This window comes from Coregonus lavaretus, assembly GCF_964263955.1.
Source record: "Coregonus lavaretus genome assembly, chromosome: 19".
NCBI classification, from domain to species: Eukaryota; Metazoa; Chordata; class Actinopteri; order Salmoniformes; family Salmonidae; genus Coregonus; species Coregonus lavaretus.
Window position 1 is genome coordinate 1,128,853 of NC_140006.1, and position 20,155 is coordinate 1,149,007.

The 20,155-nt window shown below is 44.3% G+C and overlaps 1 protein-coding gene across 2 annotated transcripts in view; it reads left to right on the forward strand.

Moving 5' to 3' along the window:
• The window catches only part of LOC311146855 (TBC1 domain family member 22B-like), a 187,766-nt gene that overhangs the window by 91,046 nt on the left and 76,565 nt on the right, over positions 1-20,155 (forward strand). For both annotated transcript variants that reach the window (XM_084183462.1, XM_084183461.1), the window contains exon 10: positions 12,385-12,534. In XM_084183462.1, coding sequence (XP_084039588.1) covers positions 12,385-12,534 — 150 coding nt within the window. The remainder of the gene's footprint in view (positions 1-12,384; positions 12,535-20,155) is intronic.

The window sequence follows — 20,155 nt, forward strand, 5'->3', positions numbered from 1 at the left end:
TCCTACTTACAAAGCATGTAGAGGTCTGTAATTTCTATCATAGGTACACTTCAACTGTGAGAGACGGAATCTAAAACAAAAATCCAGAAAATCACATTGTATGATTTTTAAGTAATTCATTTGCATTTTATTGCATGACATAAGTATTTGATACATCAGAAAAGCAGAACTTAATATTTGGTACAGAAACCTTTGTTTGCAATTACAGAGATCATACGTTCCCTGTAGGTCTTGACCAGGTTTGCACACACTGCAGCAGGGATTTTGGCCCACTCCTCCATACAGACCTTCTCCAGATCCTTCAGGTTTCGGGGCTGTCGCTGGGCAATACGGACTTTCAGCTCCCTCCAAAGATTTTCTATTGGGTTCAGGTCTGGAGACTGGCTAGGCCACTCCAGGACCTTGAGATGCTTTTTACGGAGACACTCCTTAGTTGCCCTGGCTGTGTGTTTCGGGTCGTTGTCATGCTGGAAGACCCAGCCACGACCCATCTTCAATGCTCTGAGGCAAGGAGGTTGTTGGTCAAGATCTCGCGATACATGGCCCCATCCATCCTCCCCTCAATACGGTGCAGTCGTCCTGTCCCCTTTGCAGAAAAGCATCCCCAAAGAATGATGTTTCCACCTCCATGCTTCACGGTTGGGATGGTGTTCTTGGGGTTGTACTCATCCTTCTTCTTCCTCCAAACACGGCGAGTGGAGTTTCGACCAAAAAGCTATATTTTTGTCTCATCAGACCACATGACCTTCTCCCATTCCTCCTTTGGATCATCCAGATGGTCATTGGCAAACTTCAGACGGGCCTGGACATGCGCTGGCTTGAGCAGGGGGACCTTGCGTGCGCTGAAGGATTTTAATCCATGACGGCGTAGTGTGTTACTAATGGTTTACTTTGAGACTGTGGTCCCAGCTCTCTTCAGGTCATTGACCAGGTCCTGCCGTGTAGTTCTGGGCTGATCCCTCACCTTCCTCATGATCATTGATGCCCCACGAGGTGAGATCTTGCATGGAGCCCCAGACCGAGGGTGATTGACCATCATCTTGAACTTCTTCCATTTTCAAATAATTGCGCCAACAGTTGTTGCCTTCTCACCAAGCTGCTTGCCTATTGTCCTGTAGCCCATCCCAGCCTTGTGCAGGTCTACAATTTTATCCCTAATGTCCTTACACAGTTCTCTGGTCTTGGCCATTGTGGAGAGGTTGGAGGCTGTTTGATTGAGTGTGTGGACAGGTGTCTTTTATACAGGTAACGAGTTCAAACAGGTGCAGTTAATACAGGTAATGAGTGGAGAACAGGAGGGCTTCTTAAAGAAAAACGAACAGGTCTCTGAAAGCCGGAATTCTTACTGGTTGGTAGGTGATCAAATACTTATGTCATGCAATAAAATGCAAATGAATTACTTAAAAATCATACAATGTGATTTTCTGGATTTTTGTTTTAGATTCCGTCTCTCACAGTTGAAGTGTACCTATGATAAAAATGACAGACCTCTACATGCTTTGTAAGTAGGAAAACCTGCGAAATCGGCAGTGTATCAAATACTTGTTCTCTCCACTGTATGTAGATATTCCATTAAAAAACAGCCGTTTCCAGCTACAATAGCAATTTGATCAATTTGATGTTATTTTAATGGACAAAAAATTTGCTTTTCTTTCAAAAACATGGACATTTCTAAGTGACCCCAAGCTTTTGAACGGTGTACATCTTTTTTGGAAAGCCTTTATTACAGCAAAGACTAAACAGTCGCATGCATTCGTGAATGCAATTGCCAAAATGGAATGGTTTGTTTATTTTTTACGCTAATTATTCAAGAGTCGCTTTATTATTTTATTTTATTTCTAAAACGCTTGATTGCATTTCAAATCATGAATGACTCAAATCATGACATGTATAAATTAATGATTGATTGATACAGTAGCCTATATAAGTATTGAAATATAGGTTTAAGTAAGTTACGGTATTAAGACTAAACAGGATGCTCTCTTAGGAATACAGCTCAATGGTGGTTATACAAGGCTGCTATACTAAGCCTACTAATGATAATTACATTACTTACAGTGCATTCGGAAAGTATTCAGATCACTTCACTTTTTCCACATTTTGTTACATTACAACCTTATTCTTAAATGGATTAGATTCATCAATCTACGCACACAACCCCATAATGACAGAGCGAAAACAGGTTGTAAAAAAATGAAATACGTAATCTACGAATGTATTCAGACCCTTTCCTATGAGACACGAAATTGAGCTCAGGTGCAACCTATTTCCATTGATCATCGTTGATGTTTCTACAACTTGATTGAAGTCCACTTGTGGTAAATTCAATTGATTGGACATGATTTTGAAAGGCACACACCTGTCTATATAAGGTCCCACAGTTGACAGTGCATGTCAGAGCAAAAACCAAGCCATGAGGTCGAAGGAATTGTCCGTAGAGCTCAGAGACAGGATTGTGTCGAGGCACAGATCTGGGGAAGGGTACCAAAACATTTCTGCTGCATTGAAGGTCTCCAAGAACACAGTGGCCTCCATTATTCTTAAATGGAAGAAGTTTGGAACCACCAACACCCTTCCTAGAGCTGGCCGTCTGGCCAAACCAAGCAATCGGGGGAGAAGGGCCTTGGTCAGAGAGGTGACCAAGAATCTGATGGTCACTCTGACAGAGTTCCTCTGTGGAGATGGGAGAAACTTCCAGAAGGACAACAGTTTCTGCAGCACTCCATCAATCAGGCCTTTATGGTAGAGTGGCCAGAAGGAATCCACTCCTCAGTAAAAGGCACATGACAGCCTGCTTGGAGTTTGCCAAAAGGCACCTAAAGGACTATCAGACCATGAGAAACAAGATTCTCTGTTCTGATGAAACCTAGATTTAACTTTGGCCTGAATGCTAAGCGTCACGTCTGGAGGAAACCTGGCACCATCCCTACGGTGAAGCATGGTGGTGGCAGCATCATGCTGTGGGGATGTTTTTCAGCGGCAGGGACTGGGAGACTAGACAGGATCAAAGTACACAGAGATCCTTGATGAAAACCTGCTCCAGAGCACTCAGGACCTCAGACTGGGGCAAAGATTCACCTTCCAATAGGACAACAACTCTAAGCACACCGCCAAGACAACACAGGAGTGGCTTCGGGACAAGTCTCTGAATGTCCTTGAGTGGCCCAGCCAGAGCCCAGACTTGAACCCAATCTACCATTTATGGAGAGACATGAAAATAGTTGTGCAGCGACGCTCCCCATCCAACCTGACAGAGCTTGAGAGGATCTGCAGAGAAGAATGGGAGAAACTCCCCAAATACAGGTGTGCCAAGCTTGTAGCGTCATAACCAAGAAGACTCGAGGCTGTAATCGCTGCCAAAGGTTCTTCAACAAAGTACTGAGTAAAGGGTCTGAATACTTTATGTAAATGTGATATTTCAGTTAGTTTTTTTATACATTTGCAAACATTTCTAAAAACCAGTTTTTGCTTTTATCATTATGTAGATTGTAGATTGATGAGAAGAAAAACGTATTTTAATCAATTTTAGAAAAAGGCTGTAACGTAACAAAATCTGGAAAAAAGTGAAGCGTTCTGAATAGTTTCCGAATGCAAAGTATTATAGTAGTAATATTATTTTCCAGGCAATTTGGAACAGTGTAAACAACACTAAATACATGGTAGTGCTGCATCAGATGACCTGGCCTCCACAATCCCCCGACCTCAACCAAATTGAGATGGTTTGGGATGAGTTGGACCGCAGAGTGAAGGAAAAGCAGCCAACAAGTGCTCAGCATATGTGGAACTCCTTCAAGACCGTTGTAAATGCTTTCAAGGTGAAGCTGGTTTAGAGAATGCCAAGAGTGTGCAAAGTTGTCATCAAGGCAAAGGGTGGCTATTTGATGAATCTCAAATATAAAATATATTTGGATTTGTTTAACACTTTTTTTGGTTACTATGTGATTCCATATGTGTTATTTCATAGTTTTGAAATGAGTAGGTGTTCTAAAACTTTTGACCGGTAGTGTATATGGAGGATTTTTAAAGCCAGGCACATTTAACAGGTAGGCTGTTGATTATAGACCTAATTAAGTTGGGCTTTCCTCTCTTCTCACTTTCCTTAGACTATAAAGGCATGGGCTGTTTTCTGGTCTCCTAACTCCACTGCTGCCTCCGCCGCTTTGTTCTCAACACCAATATGCTGTGTAACTTTGCTATTATGCACATAGCAACATGGTCTAGGAAAAGGCGCCAATTCAAAAGTGCACTGTTTTAGACCCGTGAAGAGCAACCACTGTCCAACGCGGGAGAAAGTGCATTTGTTATAAAATAATATTATTTTTATTTGTGTTTCATCTTTGTTCTTAAATAATATAACCAAATACAATTTCAGTAGCAAATGTCTTAGACCAAACAATCGACTAGTCGACTAATTGGGGTTCAGCCCTAGTGCGTGTGTGTGTTTGTTCGTGTGTATTAGTGTGTGTCTATCCATATGCCTGTATCCCTCTATTAATGGTCAAACACATTTATCTCACCCTCCCATGGCCTGGGCTTCACCTTGTATGGCTGTATCCCTGCTCTCTGGTCCTCTGTTCTCTATTGTCCCTCTTTCTCTCTGGTTCCTGTGTCCAGTCAGTGTGATGCATAGTGGCCTTGTCACCTCTCTCTCTCTCTCTCTCTCTCTTTGTTTGTTTGTGCGATGCTCAGTGGCCATGTCACCTTGCCTCTGTAGCGACTGAATGACCACAGGCTACAGCCCCTCTCTCTCCTGACGATACGCTTCGACAGATCGCCTGGTCCTACCCTTAGAGAGAGGGAGGGAGGGAGAGTGTGTGTGTGTGTGTGTGTGTTTGTGGGGAGCTAGGAACAGTACACCTGGTGACTTTTCACTCTGCCTATTTAACCCACATAGTCTGACTGCTCACCAAAACTGTTATTTCCATGAGCCATAATCATAATGCCCATAACACACTCTTACTGACACCTTCCTCCTCTCAGCAAAAGGCTCTTACTAATGAATCTGACCTACTCCCTGGGTTTGTGCGTGTCTCTGGTGACGCGTCGACTCGTAGAAATGCAATCTCATTCTAGCTACTACTGATGATGTCAAACTAAGTGGTGGCCCCAGTGACTTGTCTTAGTAAAGGGTGTGTTGGGGGGAGAGATAGAGTGAGTATGTGGCTGAATAAAGCAGAGAACACTGTCTGTGAGAGAGAACACTGTATAGGTGACTCAGATCTCCCAATATAACAAAGGAAATCATATTTGTTGTGCTTCCCTCCCAATGGAAATTCAATTCTCACGTCAGAGCAGGCTTCAGTTCCTCCAGTGACCTCAGGGGGAGCTGTTGATTTGTGGAACAAGTAGTACCGACGTTTGAGGAATAGAAACACAGTGCCTTCTTTCTTGTGCCCTTGTTCATGCATGCTCTGAGTTAGCCCCAATTCCACTTCAACCCCCCCTACCCCCAAGACACTTGCACACACTCCTAGCAGATCTACACAAGTGTCTCCTTTACCCTCACCTCACTTGAACAGAACAGTGTTAAACTGGCAGTTAAGACCTGGGGAGGGTCTGATTGTATTAAGGCAGTGGTCACCAACCTTTTCTGAGTCAAGATCACTTTGGGAGTCAAAAAGCAAGCCGAGATCTACTGCTCAGATGTTTTTATTTTTAACATGACTTAAAAGATGTAGGCCTATACAACATTGAACTAATAAAAATAGTTCTGTAGGAATAAGGTTTGTGCAGTAGGCCTAATATATTATCACAGCATATTGGCTATGATTGGCCTGCCAATATTGTTTACATTTTACATTTACATTTTAGTCATTTAGCAGACGCTCTTATCCAGAGTGACTTACAGGAGCAATTAGGGTTAAGTGCCTTGCTTAAGGGCACATCGACAGAGTTTTCACCTAGTCGGCTCGGGGATTAGAACCAGCGACCTTTCGGTTACTGGCACAACGCTCTTACCCACTAAGCTACCTGCCGCCCCTGTTCTTCTCAGACCATATTATATTTAAAAACTTGTGCTTTGATAACAAAACAGATTAGTTGTTGTATCACTTGCTAGGCACAGCTGAGCATAAATTGAAATAATTAGCTTTCTTATTTTACTGGACTGATGGTACCTGCATCTGATGGTCAGTCTCAGCGGAGGAAAGGAGAGAGCAGCACAGTGTCTGCCTCTCACGGTCCCTGCTCTATCCTTTCCTCTGGTTAGACTGACCTGAGAGAGGGGACACAGTCTTCCACCTGATGGCGAAACTCGAGTTGCACCACATTATTTCTACCTCATGCTTGAATTGATGTTTTTCCTATGACTAGAAAAAGTGAAATGTTCCTCGATATTAAAATAGACACGACGAGCTGCTAATAATAAAAAACTTTATACACTGCTCAAAAAAATAAAGGGAACACTTAAACAGCACAATGTAACTCCAAGTCAATCACACTTCTGTGAAATCAAACTGTCCACTTAGGAAGCAACACTGATTGACAATAAATGTCACATGCTGTTGTGCAAATGGAATAGACAACAGGTGGAAATTATAGGCAATTAGCAAGACACCCCCAATAAAGGACTGGTTTTGCAGGTGGTGACCACAGACCACTTCTCAGTTCCTATGCTTCCTGGCTGATGTTTTGGTCACTTTTGAATGTTTTGGTCACTATCACTCTAGTGGTAGCATGAGACGGAGTCTACAACCCACACAAGTGGCTCAGGTAGTGCAGCTCATCCAGGATGGCACATCAATGCGAGCTGTGGCAAGAAGGTTTGCTGTGTCTGTCAGCGTAGTGTCCAGAGCATGGAGGCGCTACCAGGAGAAAGGCCAGTACATCAGGGGATGTGGAGGAGGCCGTAGGAGGGCAACAACCCAGCAGCAGGACTGCTACCTCCGCCTTTGTGCAAGGAGGAGCAGGAGGAGCACTGCCAGAGCCCTGCAAAATGACCTCCAGCAGGCCACAAATGTGCATGTGTCTGCTCAAACGGTCAGAAACAGACTCCATGAGGGTGGTATGAGGGCCTGACGTCCACAGGTGGGGGTTGTGCTTACAGCCCAACACCGTGCAGGACGTTTGGCATTTGCCAGAGAACACCAAGATTGGCAAATTCGCCACTGGCGCCCTGTGTTCTTCACAGATGAAAGCAGGTTCACACTGAGCACATGTGACAGACGTGACAGAGTCTGGAGATGACGTGGAGAACGTTCTGCTGCCTGCAACATCCTCCAGCATGACCGGTTTGGCGGTGGGTCAGTCATGGTGTGGGGTGGCATTTCTTTGGGGGGCCGCACAGCCCTCCATGTGCTCGCCAGAGGTAGCCTGACTGCCATTAGGTACCGAGATGAGATCCTCAGACCTCTTGTGAGACCATATGCTGGTGCGGTTGGCCCTGGGTTCCTCCTAATGCAAGACAATGCTAGACCTCATGTGGCTGGAGTGTGTCAGCAGTTCTTAGCAAGAGGAAGGGATTGATGCTATGGACTGGCCCGCCCGTTCCCCAGACCTGAATCCAATTGAGCACATCTGGGACATCATGTCTCGCTCCATCCACCAACGCCACGTTGCACCACAGACTGTCCAGGAGTTGGCGAATGCTTTAGTCCAGGTCTGGGAGGAGATCCCTCAGGAGACCATCCGCCACCTCATCAGGAGCATGCCCAGGCGTTGTAGGGAGGTCATACAGGCACGTGGAGGCCACACACGCTACTGAGCCTCATTTTGACTTGTTTTAAGGACATTACATCAAAGTTGGATCAGCCTGTAGTGTGGTTTTCCACTTTAATTTTGAGGGTGACTCCAAATCCAGACCTCCATGGGTTGATACATTTGATTTCCATTGTTAATTTTTGTGTGATTTTGTTGTCAGCACATTCAACTATGTAAAGAAAAAAGTATTTAATAAGATTATTTCATTCATTCAGATCTAGGATGTGTTATTTTAGTGTTCCTTTTATTTTTTTGAGCAGTGTATATATCGATACACTTGGCTACTTCATTCATTGCAGCTGCAGTGCTGGTTGTAGGGAGAAGCGTGTTTTATATTTTGTCAAAGTGTTGAAAAAAACCCAGTGTTGACAGTGCTGAATAAAAACTTAAACAAGAACTCACTCATAGAAACAGCAGCTCTGCTGTATTCTTTGATAGTTTCATGGAAACTTTAGGCATGTTGATATGAGCTATCCGATTGGCCAGCACAGTTGGCACACTTGATTTAGCTCCTGTTCTGCCGGGTAGGTTCCCTTCAGACACATTTAAATGGTTCAAAATGGGAAGACTTTGCCTACCCGGGGTGCAGGGCTTCTGAATCAAGTGGACCTACAGCCAACAGCGCAAAACGAATAAAAATAAATAAATAGGAGCGCAAAGCTTTATCGTTGGTGTTCTTTTACTTTTTTGCCCCAATTGGTAGTTAGAGTCTTGTCCCATCGCTGCAACTCCCCTACGGACTCGGGAGAGGCGAAGGTCGAGAGCCATGCGTCCTCCGACACACGACCCTGCCAAGACACACTGCTTCTTGACACACTGCTCGCTCAACCCAGAAGCCGGCTGCACCAATGTGTCGGAGGAAACGCGTCCAGCTGGCGACCGAAGTCAGCTTGCTGGCGCCCAGCCCGCCACAAGGAGTCGCTAGAGCGCGATGGGACAAGGAAATCCCGGCCGGCCAAACACTCCCCTAACCCGTACGACGCTGGGCCAATTGTGCGCTGCCTCACGGGTCTCCCGGTCACAGCCGGCTGTGACACAGCCTGGGATCGAACCCGGGTCTGTAGTGATGCGTCAAGCACTGCAACGCAGTGCCTTAGACCGCTGCGCCACTCGGGAGGCCATCGTTGGCTTTTCTACAGAAATGTTTGGCGATCGACTAGGAATGCCTTGAAGATCAACCAGTCGCTTCAAATCTACCGGTTGGTGACCCCTGTATTAAGGGCTCCTGAAAAGGCTCTCCTGTCTTTGAACAATCTATCCATCCAGCCATCCCTTCTCCTTGTCCATTAGAGCCCGTCTTCAGTAGTTTGGCCCTTCTCTCTTCTCCCTATTTACCTGAGGGCTTGGCTGCTGCTCACCTCCCTTGGTGTTACCTGCCAGAGTAGCCACTGAGGACACAAACACCTAATAGACGGCAGGCCAGTGATGTGTATAAAGAGAGAGTGGTTCGTCAGGTGTGTGTGAGTAGTAGAGTGTGATTAATCAGTATCATCTCACTCTAGTGTTCCACTCTGCTGCTGTTGTCAAGAACATGTCAAACCCTACATACAGCCCTCCCTACTGCCCACACCGTATCTGTCATACACTCATCATGTTCCCATCGCCTCACCTAATTAATCTGATTATATGTTAATGATCCCATATGGCACCCATCAGCGTGATAACGGATTATATTACACCTGGTCTCAATTAACCCAGGTTGACACACGACGGACATATAGAGGTAATTAGATGGACGTATGGTTAACAAGGCAACAAATCATGAAGACCCCCCCCCCTCCCCCTTAGTGACAACAATTCCAATTGATGTTGTGTGGATTAATGAGAGAGAGAGTCTTTTTTCACTCGCTGTATGTAATGTGCCGAGCTTGTAGGTCGTAATGGGAAACGTGTTGCTTATGAGGAGATGCATATATATGTACAAAATGTCCATGACTGTAACACAAATGGGACAGGAGATATGTTTGTTCAAAGTTTTGGAATTTCAGTTGATTACTATTGCGCCAATCAATGTAATTTTGTAAATGCTTGGTCTCTATGGCAAGACGCGTCATTCATCCAAAGTTTAGTCAAAAATGGGCCAGTGGTGTCTGAGATATCGTGTGTGACTAAAGAATATACGTACAAGGGTTGAATATTTTCTAGGTATTTTACAAATGTTCCATCCTGAGAATAAATCACTTTTCTCCCGGGTAACCTGGTATATATATATATATATATATATATATATATATATATATATATATATATATGGTCCTCTGTAGCTCAGCTGGTAGAGCACGGCGCTTGTAACGCCAAGGTGGTGGGGTCGATCCCCGGGACCACCCATACACAAAAATGTATGCACGCATGACTGTAAGTTGCTTTGGATAAAAGCGTCTGCTAAATGGCATATTTATTTTTTATTTTATTTTTTCCAGGCCAAAACCGGAAGTGTCATTCAAAGCATTATAAAGCATATAAATATGTCTGGATTTGATTTAGAGCTTTGATCAGCATGAAAATGCTAACCTGATGTTAATAGGACATATTATACACTGCTCAAAAACACCCTCAAACACATCCTAGATCTGAATGAATGAAATAATCTTATTAAATACTTTTTTCTTTACATAGTTGAATGTGCTGACAACAAAATCACACAAAAATTATCAATGGAAATCAAATTTATCAACCCATGGAGGTCTGGATTTGGAGTCACCCTCAAAATTAAAGTGGAAAACCACACTACAGGCTGATCCAACTTTGATGTAATGTCCTTAAAACAAGTCAAAATGAGGCTCAGTAGAGTGTGTGGCCTCCACGTGCCTGTATGACCTCCCTACAACGCCTGGGCATGCTCCTGATGAGGTGGCGGATGGTCTCCTGAGGGATCTCCTCCCAGACCTGGACTAAAGCATCCGCCAACTCCTGGACAGTCTGTGGTGCAACGTGGCGTTGGTGGATGGAGCGAGACATGATGTCCCAGATGGGCTCAATTGGATTCAGGTCTGGGGAACGGGCGGGCCAGTCCATAGCGTCAATGCCTTCCTCTTGCAGGAACTGCTGACACGCTCCAGCCACATGAGGTCTAGCATTGTCTTGCATTAGGAGGAACCCAGGGCCAACCGCACCAGCATATGGTCTCACAAGGGGTCTGAGGATCTCATCTCGGTACCTAATGGCAGTCAGGCTACCTCTGGCGAGCACATGGAGGGCTGTGCAGCCCCCCAAAGAAATGACTGACTCACCGCCAAACCGGTCATGCTGGAGGATGTTGCAGGCAGCAGAACGTTCTCCACGGCGTCTCCAGACTCTGTCAAGTCTGTCACATGTGCTCAGTGTGAACCTGCTTTCATCTGTGAAGAGCACAGGGCGCCAGTGGCGAATTTGCCAATCTTGGTGTTCTCTGGCAAATGCCAAACATCCTGCACGGTGTTGGGCTGTAAGCACAACCCCCACCTGTGGACGTCGGGCCCTCATACCACCCTCATGGAGTCTGTTTCTGACCGTTTGAGCAGACACATGCACATTTGTGGCCTGCTGGAGGTCATTTTGCAGGGCTCTGGCAGTGCTCCTCCTTGCACAAAGGCGGAGGTAGCAGTCCTGCTGCTGGGTTGTTGCCCTCCTACGGCCTCCTCCACGTCTCCTGATATACTGGCCTGTCTCCTGGTAGCGCCTCCATGCTCTGGACACTACGCTGACAGACACAGCAAACCTTCTTGCCACAGCTCGCATTGATGTGCCATCCTGGATGAGCTGCACTACCTGAGCCACTTGTGTGGGTTGTAGACTCCGTCTGATGCTACCACTAGAGTGAAAGCACCGCCAGCATTCAAAAGTGAACAAAACATCAGCCAGGAAGCATAGGAACTGAGAAGTGGTCTGTGGTCACCACCTGCAAAACCAGTCCTTTATTGGGGGTGTCTTGCTAATTGCCTATAATTTCCACCTGTTGTCTATTCCATTTGCACAACAGCATGTGACATTTATTGTAAATCAGTGTTGCTTCCTAAGTGGACAGTTTGTTTTCACAGAAGTGTGATTGACTTGGAGTTACATTGTGTTGTTTAAGTGTTCCCTTTATTTTTTTGAGCAGTGTATTTCAAAATTAAATCTCAGTAACCGGGTTCCCGCCATTCAACCCTAGTACGTACGAACGGACAGAGACTGATCCATGATTTCATCGTGGGGGGGAATAAATTGTTCAATCAGTGAGGTATGTTCCAACTGTCATTCAGGTGTTAATACACTTAACCCACGGATGGACTTCATTGCTGATGTCTAGCATCATAATCTGTACTGTATTTGAATTGCTTTTGATAGCCATCTTCAATCTCGGAAATATATATATAAAACATTTTTATAGATTAGTGCTGTATATTTGAATGACTGTTGAGAGTAGATGTAGTTGAATGACTATGGTTGTAGATGTAGTAAGAACAAACAGTCTGCATAATGTAAATAATGTATGTGTGAATGGGTGTGGAGAGGAAATAGAGTTGTGGAGAGGAAATAGACCCTCCATGAAGCTCTGAGAACAACCAACTGTACCACTACACTAGGAGACTCCTCAGGCTCTCCTCAAGAACATCTCTCTCTCTCTTTCTCTTCTGTTTCTTCTGCTGTGATGCTGGTAGACCCAATTCACTCTCTTTTTCACTCTCTCTCTCTCACTCACCCTTCTCTCTCTTTCTCTCGGTACAGAGGAGGAGGTGGAGAACTTTGACGTGTCCAGCTTGCAGGAGGAGGCTTTGCGGAACATCGAGGCTGACAGTTTCTGGTGCATGAGTAAGCTGTTGGACGGCATTCAGGTACATGGATTCTCCTCTCCTTTCCGCTGTTTACATTCACTGTGTACCTCTGTGTGTGCGTGTGTGTGTGTGTACCACCTCCCCAGGATAGAACGGGTAGTAGTTCCAGGGGAGCAGTTATGATGCATATTGTTGTGTGTGTTTGTGTGTGTGTGTGTGTGTGTGTGTGTTGAATTGGCCACACACATGAATACATACAGGTTTGGTCACAGTAGAGTCCCCTGTGTGTAGGTTAGTCGCTCCGTCCCACTCTCCCCCTCTGTTCCATCTCTTCAGAATTAAATATTCTCTCTCTGCACTGTACCGTAGCCAGATACAGCCTTTTACCCATCAGCCTGATGATGGGCGGCGTTGAGCGTATCACCCAGGGCACTGTTCCGCCTCCTCCTCACTTTCTCTCTCTCTTTGTCGCTTATTGATTTACAGCCATAACAACATCAGAGTGTGTGTGTGTGTGAGCCCATATGTGTGAGCACACAAGTGTGTGTGTGTGTGTGTTTGGCCTTGATGTAAAAGCCCCAGACACAGAGGTAGCTAGGCAGTGGAAGAAGGCAGGTAGGCGGCAAGGCGGTGTGTTCAGAGCGGAGTGCTGCTGCTAGCCACACACCCGGCGTGGTTCCCAGGTGGTGCCAGCTGCCACCGTTTGGTCTCGCTGTTTTTTTAAACACTTGCTAGGGATGAAATGTCGTGTAATTACACCAGGGTGCGGAAGAGGATTTGATTTACTTCAACTGGTACTCTCTCTCGTTTTCTCTGTCACACTTTCTCTCTCTCTCTTTTTCTCTCTGTCGCCCTTTCGCTCCCTCTCTCAAATTCAGATTGCTTTATTGGCATGAAATACAATTTGTAGATAGTGCCAAAGCAGTATAGTGGTACAGCATTTCAGTAAATACAGTACAATGCAATGAGGATACTTTTATTTATGTATTTAACCTTTATTTTAGCAAGGAGTCATACTGAGACCAAGGAGTCATACTGAGACCAAGGTCTAATTTACAGATGAGCCCTGAATTACATACATTACAGAAAATACACACGTCAATATCAATACAAAATGCAAGCAGAAAGAAAAGCACGGTCATAAAAAACACATTCATCAATAATAAGGTCCTCAATCAGCTTTCTGAATTGCCCTCGAGGCACCAAAACATCACATTTAAGAACATTTTGAAGATTGTTCCTCAAATAAGGTGCCAGAACTTAAAGCTGATTTTCCAGACTCAGTATAAATCAAAGGAATTTCCAGAGTTAACCATCCCTGAGACCTGGTGTGGTAACTCATGTCTAAAGTTTAGTAAAGATGTTAGGTACAGTGGGACTTTTTGTAAAAGTGCTTTATAAATGAAAACATAGCAATGCATTAACCTACGTGACATCAAAGAGGGCCAACCAACTTTCTGATAGAGAATGCAGTGATGAGTGCTAAAATTGTCGCCCGTAATAAAGCGTAGTGCCCTATGATAAACTGCATCTAATGGCTTTAATGAAGTGGCAGCTGCGTTCATATAGATGATGTCGCCATAGTCTAGGACCGATACGAACTTCGACTGAATAATCTGCTTTCAACTATTTAGCGAGAGGCAGAACCTATTTCTATAGAAGAAGACCATTTTTATTCTCACGTCCTTTTTTAATTTAATAATATATAAATAAAAATAGGGGTCTTTTTATTTTAAGGGGTATTCTCAGCTTCTTAACTAACTCATCAATGTGCTTAAAAAAAAATAATGAAATAGTTCATTTCAGTAGTAATAATAATTGTACATATAATCATGTATACAGGTACAACACTACTGCTGTTGTATTGTGTAATCTTCGATCGATAAATGTAATTCAATAAAAATAAGATTATAAAAAGAAAGAATGGCTAATTAATAAACAGCAAAGTGTACATAGATGATGGTTACGCTATATAATGTAAATATTATAGGGAATTAATGGTCATGGGATGTCCCTCAGGCTATGGCAATCATATACATACTGTATCTCTCGCTCTCGCTCTCTCTCTCTCGCTCGCACTCGCATTTTCTCTCGCTCGCTCTCGTGTTTTCTCTCGCTCTCTTTCGCTCGTTCTCTCTCCTCGCTCACCTCGCTCACCTCGTCGTCTTTCCTGTGCTCTTTGTATCTGTCATTCAGATGGCGGTCTCTCCTCTCCTTCACTCGTCTCACTCCACTCCAGAGAGGGCCATTTGTATGCTGGTGACTCACCTCTCTTCAGAGGCAGCAGTACATTAGGATGCACTCCCAGCCAGCCAACCTTTTGGGCTGTTTTGTCCCTAATTACCGCAATAATTTGTGTGTACAAAGCTGATTCTCACAGGCACTTATGATTTTCTTCACAACTTCACAGTACCCAGTTATAACCCGGGAACATTCATAGTTCGCTTTGACACTGTGTTTAGAGGTGTGTGTGTGTGTGTGTGTGTGTGTGTGTGTGTATGTGGTACTGTGTCTGTGTGGGACTGTGTCTGTGTGTGAGAGAGACAGGGACTGTTTGTCTGCATGTGTGGGCGGGAGCAGAGCTGAACTGAGCCTCTTCTTATTGCATTAGAAAGGAATTCTTACTCTGAAGATTACCTGATGCCAGAGCAGTCTTAAATCTCCACATTCTATTTCCATAGAATACATGAGATCGTGATGAACATATAATAATAGGCATTAAGCTGTAAACAACATTTTGTAGCACAGCAAATTGCTTTTTTGACCTAAATCTTTGGACATTCAAAGAAAATACAAAGGATGGCTAACAACACTAAGACTGAGTCCCATATGGCACCCTAGTACCTACATAGTGTACAACCTTTGACCAAGAAGTGCACTATATAGGGAATAGTGTGCCATTTGCGATGCAGCCTCAATGAGGCTAACAACATTAGATGTCATTGCTCCTAGTTTTAGAAAGCAGACCATTATTATTGAATTATTGGTTTCCAAAAACTCACTATAGTAATGTTCACAATAACATCCAGCTTTCAGACAGCTTTCTACAGCTTTCTGCCCTGAAGGCAGTACACCACAAAAACACTGCTTCATAAAATCACCAGGAAGGGTTCTTTGCTCATGTAAGTGTGTGTGTGTTTTATATAGCAATGTACAATACTCAATGTGTATCACCTGTCATATTCTCTTTTATTTACAGAATCAAGCATGAGACTAGCTAACTAACCCTATTTTCTGTTTAGCTGTTATTCTATTGGGCTCCCGCACACCACTGCAGTTTACATGTCACAGTGACCTGTGTGGAAGCTAACATGCCTTACCTTAATTCTTGCTGTTTATGTTGAAAACATTAGGTTTAGAGACAGATTGAGAGAGACTTTACAGGCTTTGATTCTACTCCCTAGATGCTCTTTGTATGGCACTCAATCAACGACACAACAAGTCCACTCCTGACACACACACACACACACACACACACACACACACACACACACACACACACACACACACACAGGGAGAAGAGAAGTGGTGAGAGATCACCAGCTGTTGTGTTTTGATGATTGACATGTGAGCGGTGCAACCTAAACCCCTGTGAATCGCCGAAGCGGGACACGGCACCACGCTGCTGTCTGCTGAACGCCGACCTCGGACCCCTGCGCCGGGTCCTGGGAGACCCCGTTTCTGATTAGCACGGCTAGGTGATCTGTAAACAGACGTATGGTGTCATAGAGAGGAGAGCAGCTCTCTCAGGGAGGGAAGGGGCCGCAAAGCTTGCTTGTGAAGCTGGTTATCAGAGTTGGAGTCTTTTAGTTGAAGGTGTTTATTTGACCAAAATACCAATAAAGGTGCTCTAGTCAAGTGCACTCACCTACAAACGCTAGGATTTTCTCTTGGAATTGATCATGTTATTTTATTCAGTAGCAAGACAAAAGAACCGACATGCATACTTTAAAACCACCCCATAAAACACCCACACACAAAGAGGGTAATGGCTTTCCTGACCCCCACTCGTCTGCTATTTAACCCCCCACTCCTCGTCTCCTCTGTGGATATGGTAGTAGTGGGTATCTGAGAGAATAGGTTTACTGCTGGGACAGGATAGATAACAAACTAGCTAATTACGGTGCTAGAGGTGTTCGGGCCCATAAAGATTGTTTAGAAACCATTAGGGGCAAAACGACGTGCCCCTACCCCCCCACTGCCACACACACATAATTAGATAGAGACAAGGTCACAGGAACCACACACACACACCCTCTCTCCGGCGCTCCTGTAGGAACTGCTGCTGTCGACAGAATGTAGTAGCATTTACGCCGGGACAAAGGAGCCGAAGCACGCTTTTATTAATTATCCTAAATAAATAGGTCTCTTATGGGGCCTTGTCGCTAAAACACCTTCAGTGATATTAATGAGCCACTTGTTTATTTAGCCTATTTTTTACGGGCTCTATAGCCAACTTAACAGAGAAGGAAATTGGAAGCATTTACCTCAGAGCCCGTAGAGATTGATGGTATAAAACAATGTGAAAGCCACTGTGAGAGTATAATCAGATCTGGAATTGAAAAGGCTTTTCTTTCTGTATTATATTAATACATTCCTCTCAACTTGACCTTTAAATGGAGCTTAAATGATTTTCCAGCAACTAGGTTACTTATCGTTACAATGGCCTTTTTTTATTTAGCTTTTCTGTTGTGTTATAAAACTAGTATTGGCATCTAGTTTTACATGGTTGTGTAAAACTGGTTGCATTTAAAGTGCCATTTGTTCTGTTGTCTCAGTCTTTCAGAAATCTTCTTGTCTGTCTGGATTAGCTATTTACAATTTTCCAGTAATCTGCTGCACTGCTTAACTAGATGCAGACAGACACACAAACATACAAAGATGTTAAACACTGGCTAGCTAGCCCTAGGGTTGGGCGGTATCCAGATGTTCATATCTTCATACCGTCCTTCTCTCATCCCGGGATTTACGGTTATACATACAGTGCATTGGAAAGTATTCAGAACAGCCTTATTTTAAAATTGATTAAATTATTTTTTCCCCCTCATCAATTTACACACAATACTCCATAATGACAAAGCGAAAACAGGTTTTTAGAAATGTTTGCAAAATAACAAATAAAAAACAGAAATACATTATTTACATAAGTATTCAGACCCTTTGCTATGATTCTCGAAATTGAGCTCAGCTGCATCCTGTTTCCATTGATCATACTTGAGATGTTTCTACAACTTGATTGGAGTCCACCTGTGGTAAATTCAATTGATTGGACATGATTTGGAAAGGCACACACCTGTCTATATAAGGTCCCACAGTTGACAGTGCATGTCAGAGCAAAAAACAAGCCATGAGGTCGAAGGAATTGTCCGTAGAGCTCCAAGACAGGATTGTGTCGAGGCACAGATCTGGGGAAGGGTACAAAAACATTTCTGCAGCATTGAAGGTCCCCAAGAACTCAGTGGCCTTCATCATTCTTAAATGGAAGAAGTTTGGAACAACCAAGAGCTGGCCGCCTGGCCAAACTGAGCAATCAGTGGAGAAGGCCCTTGGTCAGGGAGGTGACCAAGAACTCTATGATCACTCTGACAGAGCTCCAGAGTTCCTCTGTGGAGATGGGATAACCTTCCAGAAGGACAACCATCTCTGCAGCACTCCACCGATCAGGCCTTTATGTTAGATTGGCCAGACGGAAGCCACTCCTCAGTAAAAGGCACATGACAGCCTGCTTGGAGTTTGCCAAAAGGCACCTAAAGGACTCTCAGACCATGAGAAACAAAATTCTCTGGTCTGATGAAACCAAGATTGAACTCTTTGGCCTGAATGCCAAGCGTCACGTCTGGAGGTAACCTGGCACCATCCCTACGGTGAAGCAGGGTGGTGGCAGCATCATGCTGTGGGGATGTTTTTCAGTGGCAGGGGCTGGGAGACTAGTCAGGATTGAGGGAAAGATAAAGAGAGCCAAGTACAGAGATCCTTGATGAAAACCTGCTCCAGAGCGCTCAGGACCTCGGACTGGGGCGAAAGTTTACCTTCCAACAGGAAGAAGGTCCAATACCACCATTTGCCTCATGCAGCGCGACACATCTCCTTCGCATGTAGTTGATCAGGCTGTTGATTTTGGCCTGTGGAATGTTGTCCCACTCCTCTTCAATGGCTTTACGAAGTTACAGGATATAGGCGGGAACTGGAACACACTGTCGTACACATTGATCCAGAGCATCCCAAACATGCTCAATGGATGACATGTCTGGTGAGTATGCAGGCCATGGAAGAACTGGACATTTTCAGCTTCCAGGAATTGTGTGCCAGTGGCCATCGAAGGTGAGCATTTGCCCAGTGAAGTTGTTTACGATGCCGAGCTGCGGTCAGGTTAAGACTCTGGTGAGGACGACAAGCACGCAGAAGAGCTTCCCTGAGATGGTTTCTGACAGTTTGTGCAGAAAATCATCGTTTGTGCAAACCCATAGTTTCATCAGCTGTCCGGGTGGCTGGTCTCAGACGATCCTGCAGGTGAGGAAGCAGGATGTGAAGGTCCTCGGCTGGTGTGGTTACACGTTGGAGGCGGTTTATGGTAGAGAGATTAACATTCAATTCTCTGGCAACAGCTCTGGTGGACATTCCTGCAGCCAGCATGCCAACCTCGCGTTCCCTCAAAACTTGAGACATCTGTGGCATTGTGTTGTGTGACAAAACTGCACATTTAGAGTGGCCTTTTTTATTGTCCCCAGCACAAGGTGCACCTGTTTTAATGGCCATGCTGTTTAATCAGCTTCTTGATATGCTGCACCTGTGAGGTGGATGGATTATCTTGGCAAAGGATAAATGCTCACTAGCAGGTAGAAGCTTTTTGTGCGTATGGCAAATTTCTGAGATCTTTTATATCAGCTCATAAAACATAGGATGTTTATATTTTTGTTCAGTATAACTTGGCAATCTAAAATATGTTTGCTGACACGGGCTAATTGACTATCAGTGACTGACATAACAAGAGAAAAACTGCTGACTCACAACAACATTTTGAAATTGCACCTTGTGTTTTCTACTATGCTAACTCGCAACAGTAAGTTCAGACCCCGACTGGGGTGATTATTATTTGTATTTAATTTTTAATTCTTATTTTTTTTCACCATTATTTAACCAGGTAAGCCAGTTGAGAACAAGTTCTCATTTACAACTGCGACCTGGCCAAGATAAAGCAAAGCAGTGCGATTAAAAACAACAACACAGAGTTACATATGGGGTAAAACAAAACATAAAGTCAAAAATACAACAGAAAATATATATACAGTGTGTGCAAATGTAGCAAGTTATGGAGGTAAGGCAATAAATAGGCCATAGTGCAAAATAATTACAATTAGTATTAACACTGGAATGATAGATGTGCAAGAGATGATGTGCAAATGGAGATACTGGGGTGCAAATGAGCAAAATAAATAAGAATATGGGGATGAGGTAGTTGGGTGGGCTAATTTCAGATGGGCTGTGTACAGGTGCAGTGATCGGTAAGCTGCTCTGACAACTGATGCTTAAAGTTAGTGAGGGAGATAAGAGTCTCCAGCTTCAAGATTTTTGCAATTCGTTCCAGTCATTGGCAGCAGAGAACTGGAAGGAATGGCGGCCAAAGGAGGTGTTGGCTTTGGGGATGACCAGTGAGATATATGTAGTGAGGGCCAGCCAACAAGAGCGTACAGGTCACAATGGTGGGTAGTATATGGGGCTTTGGA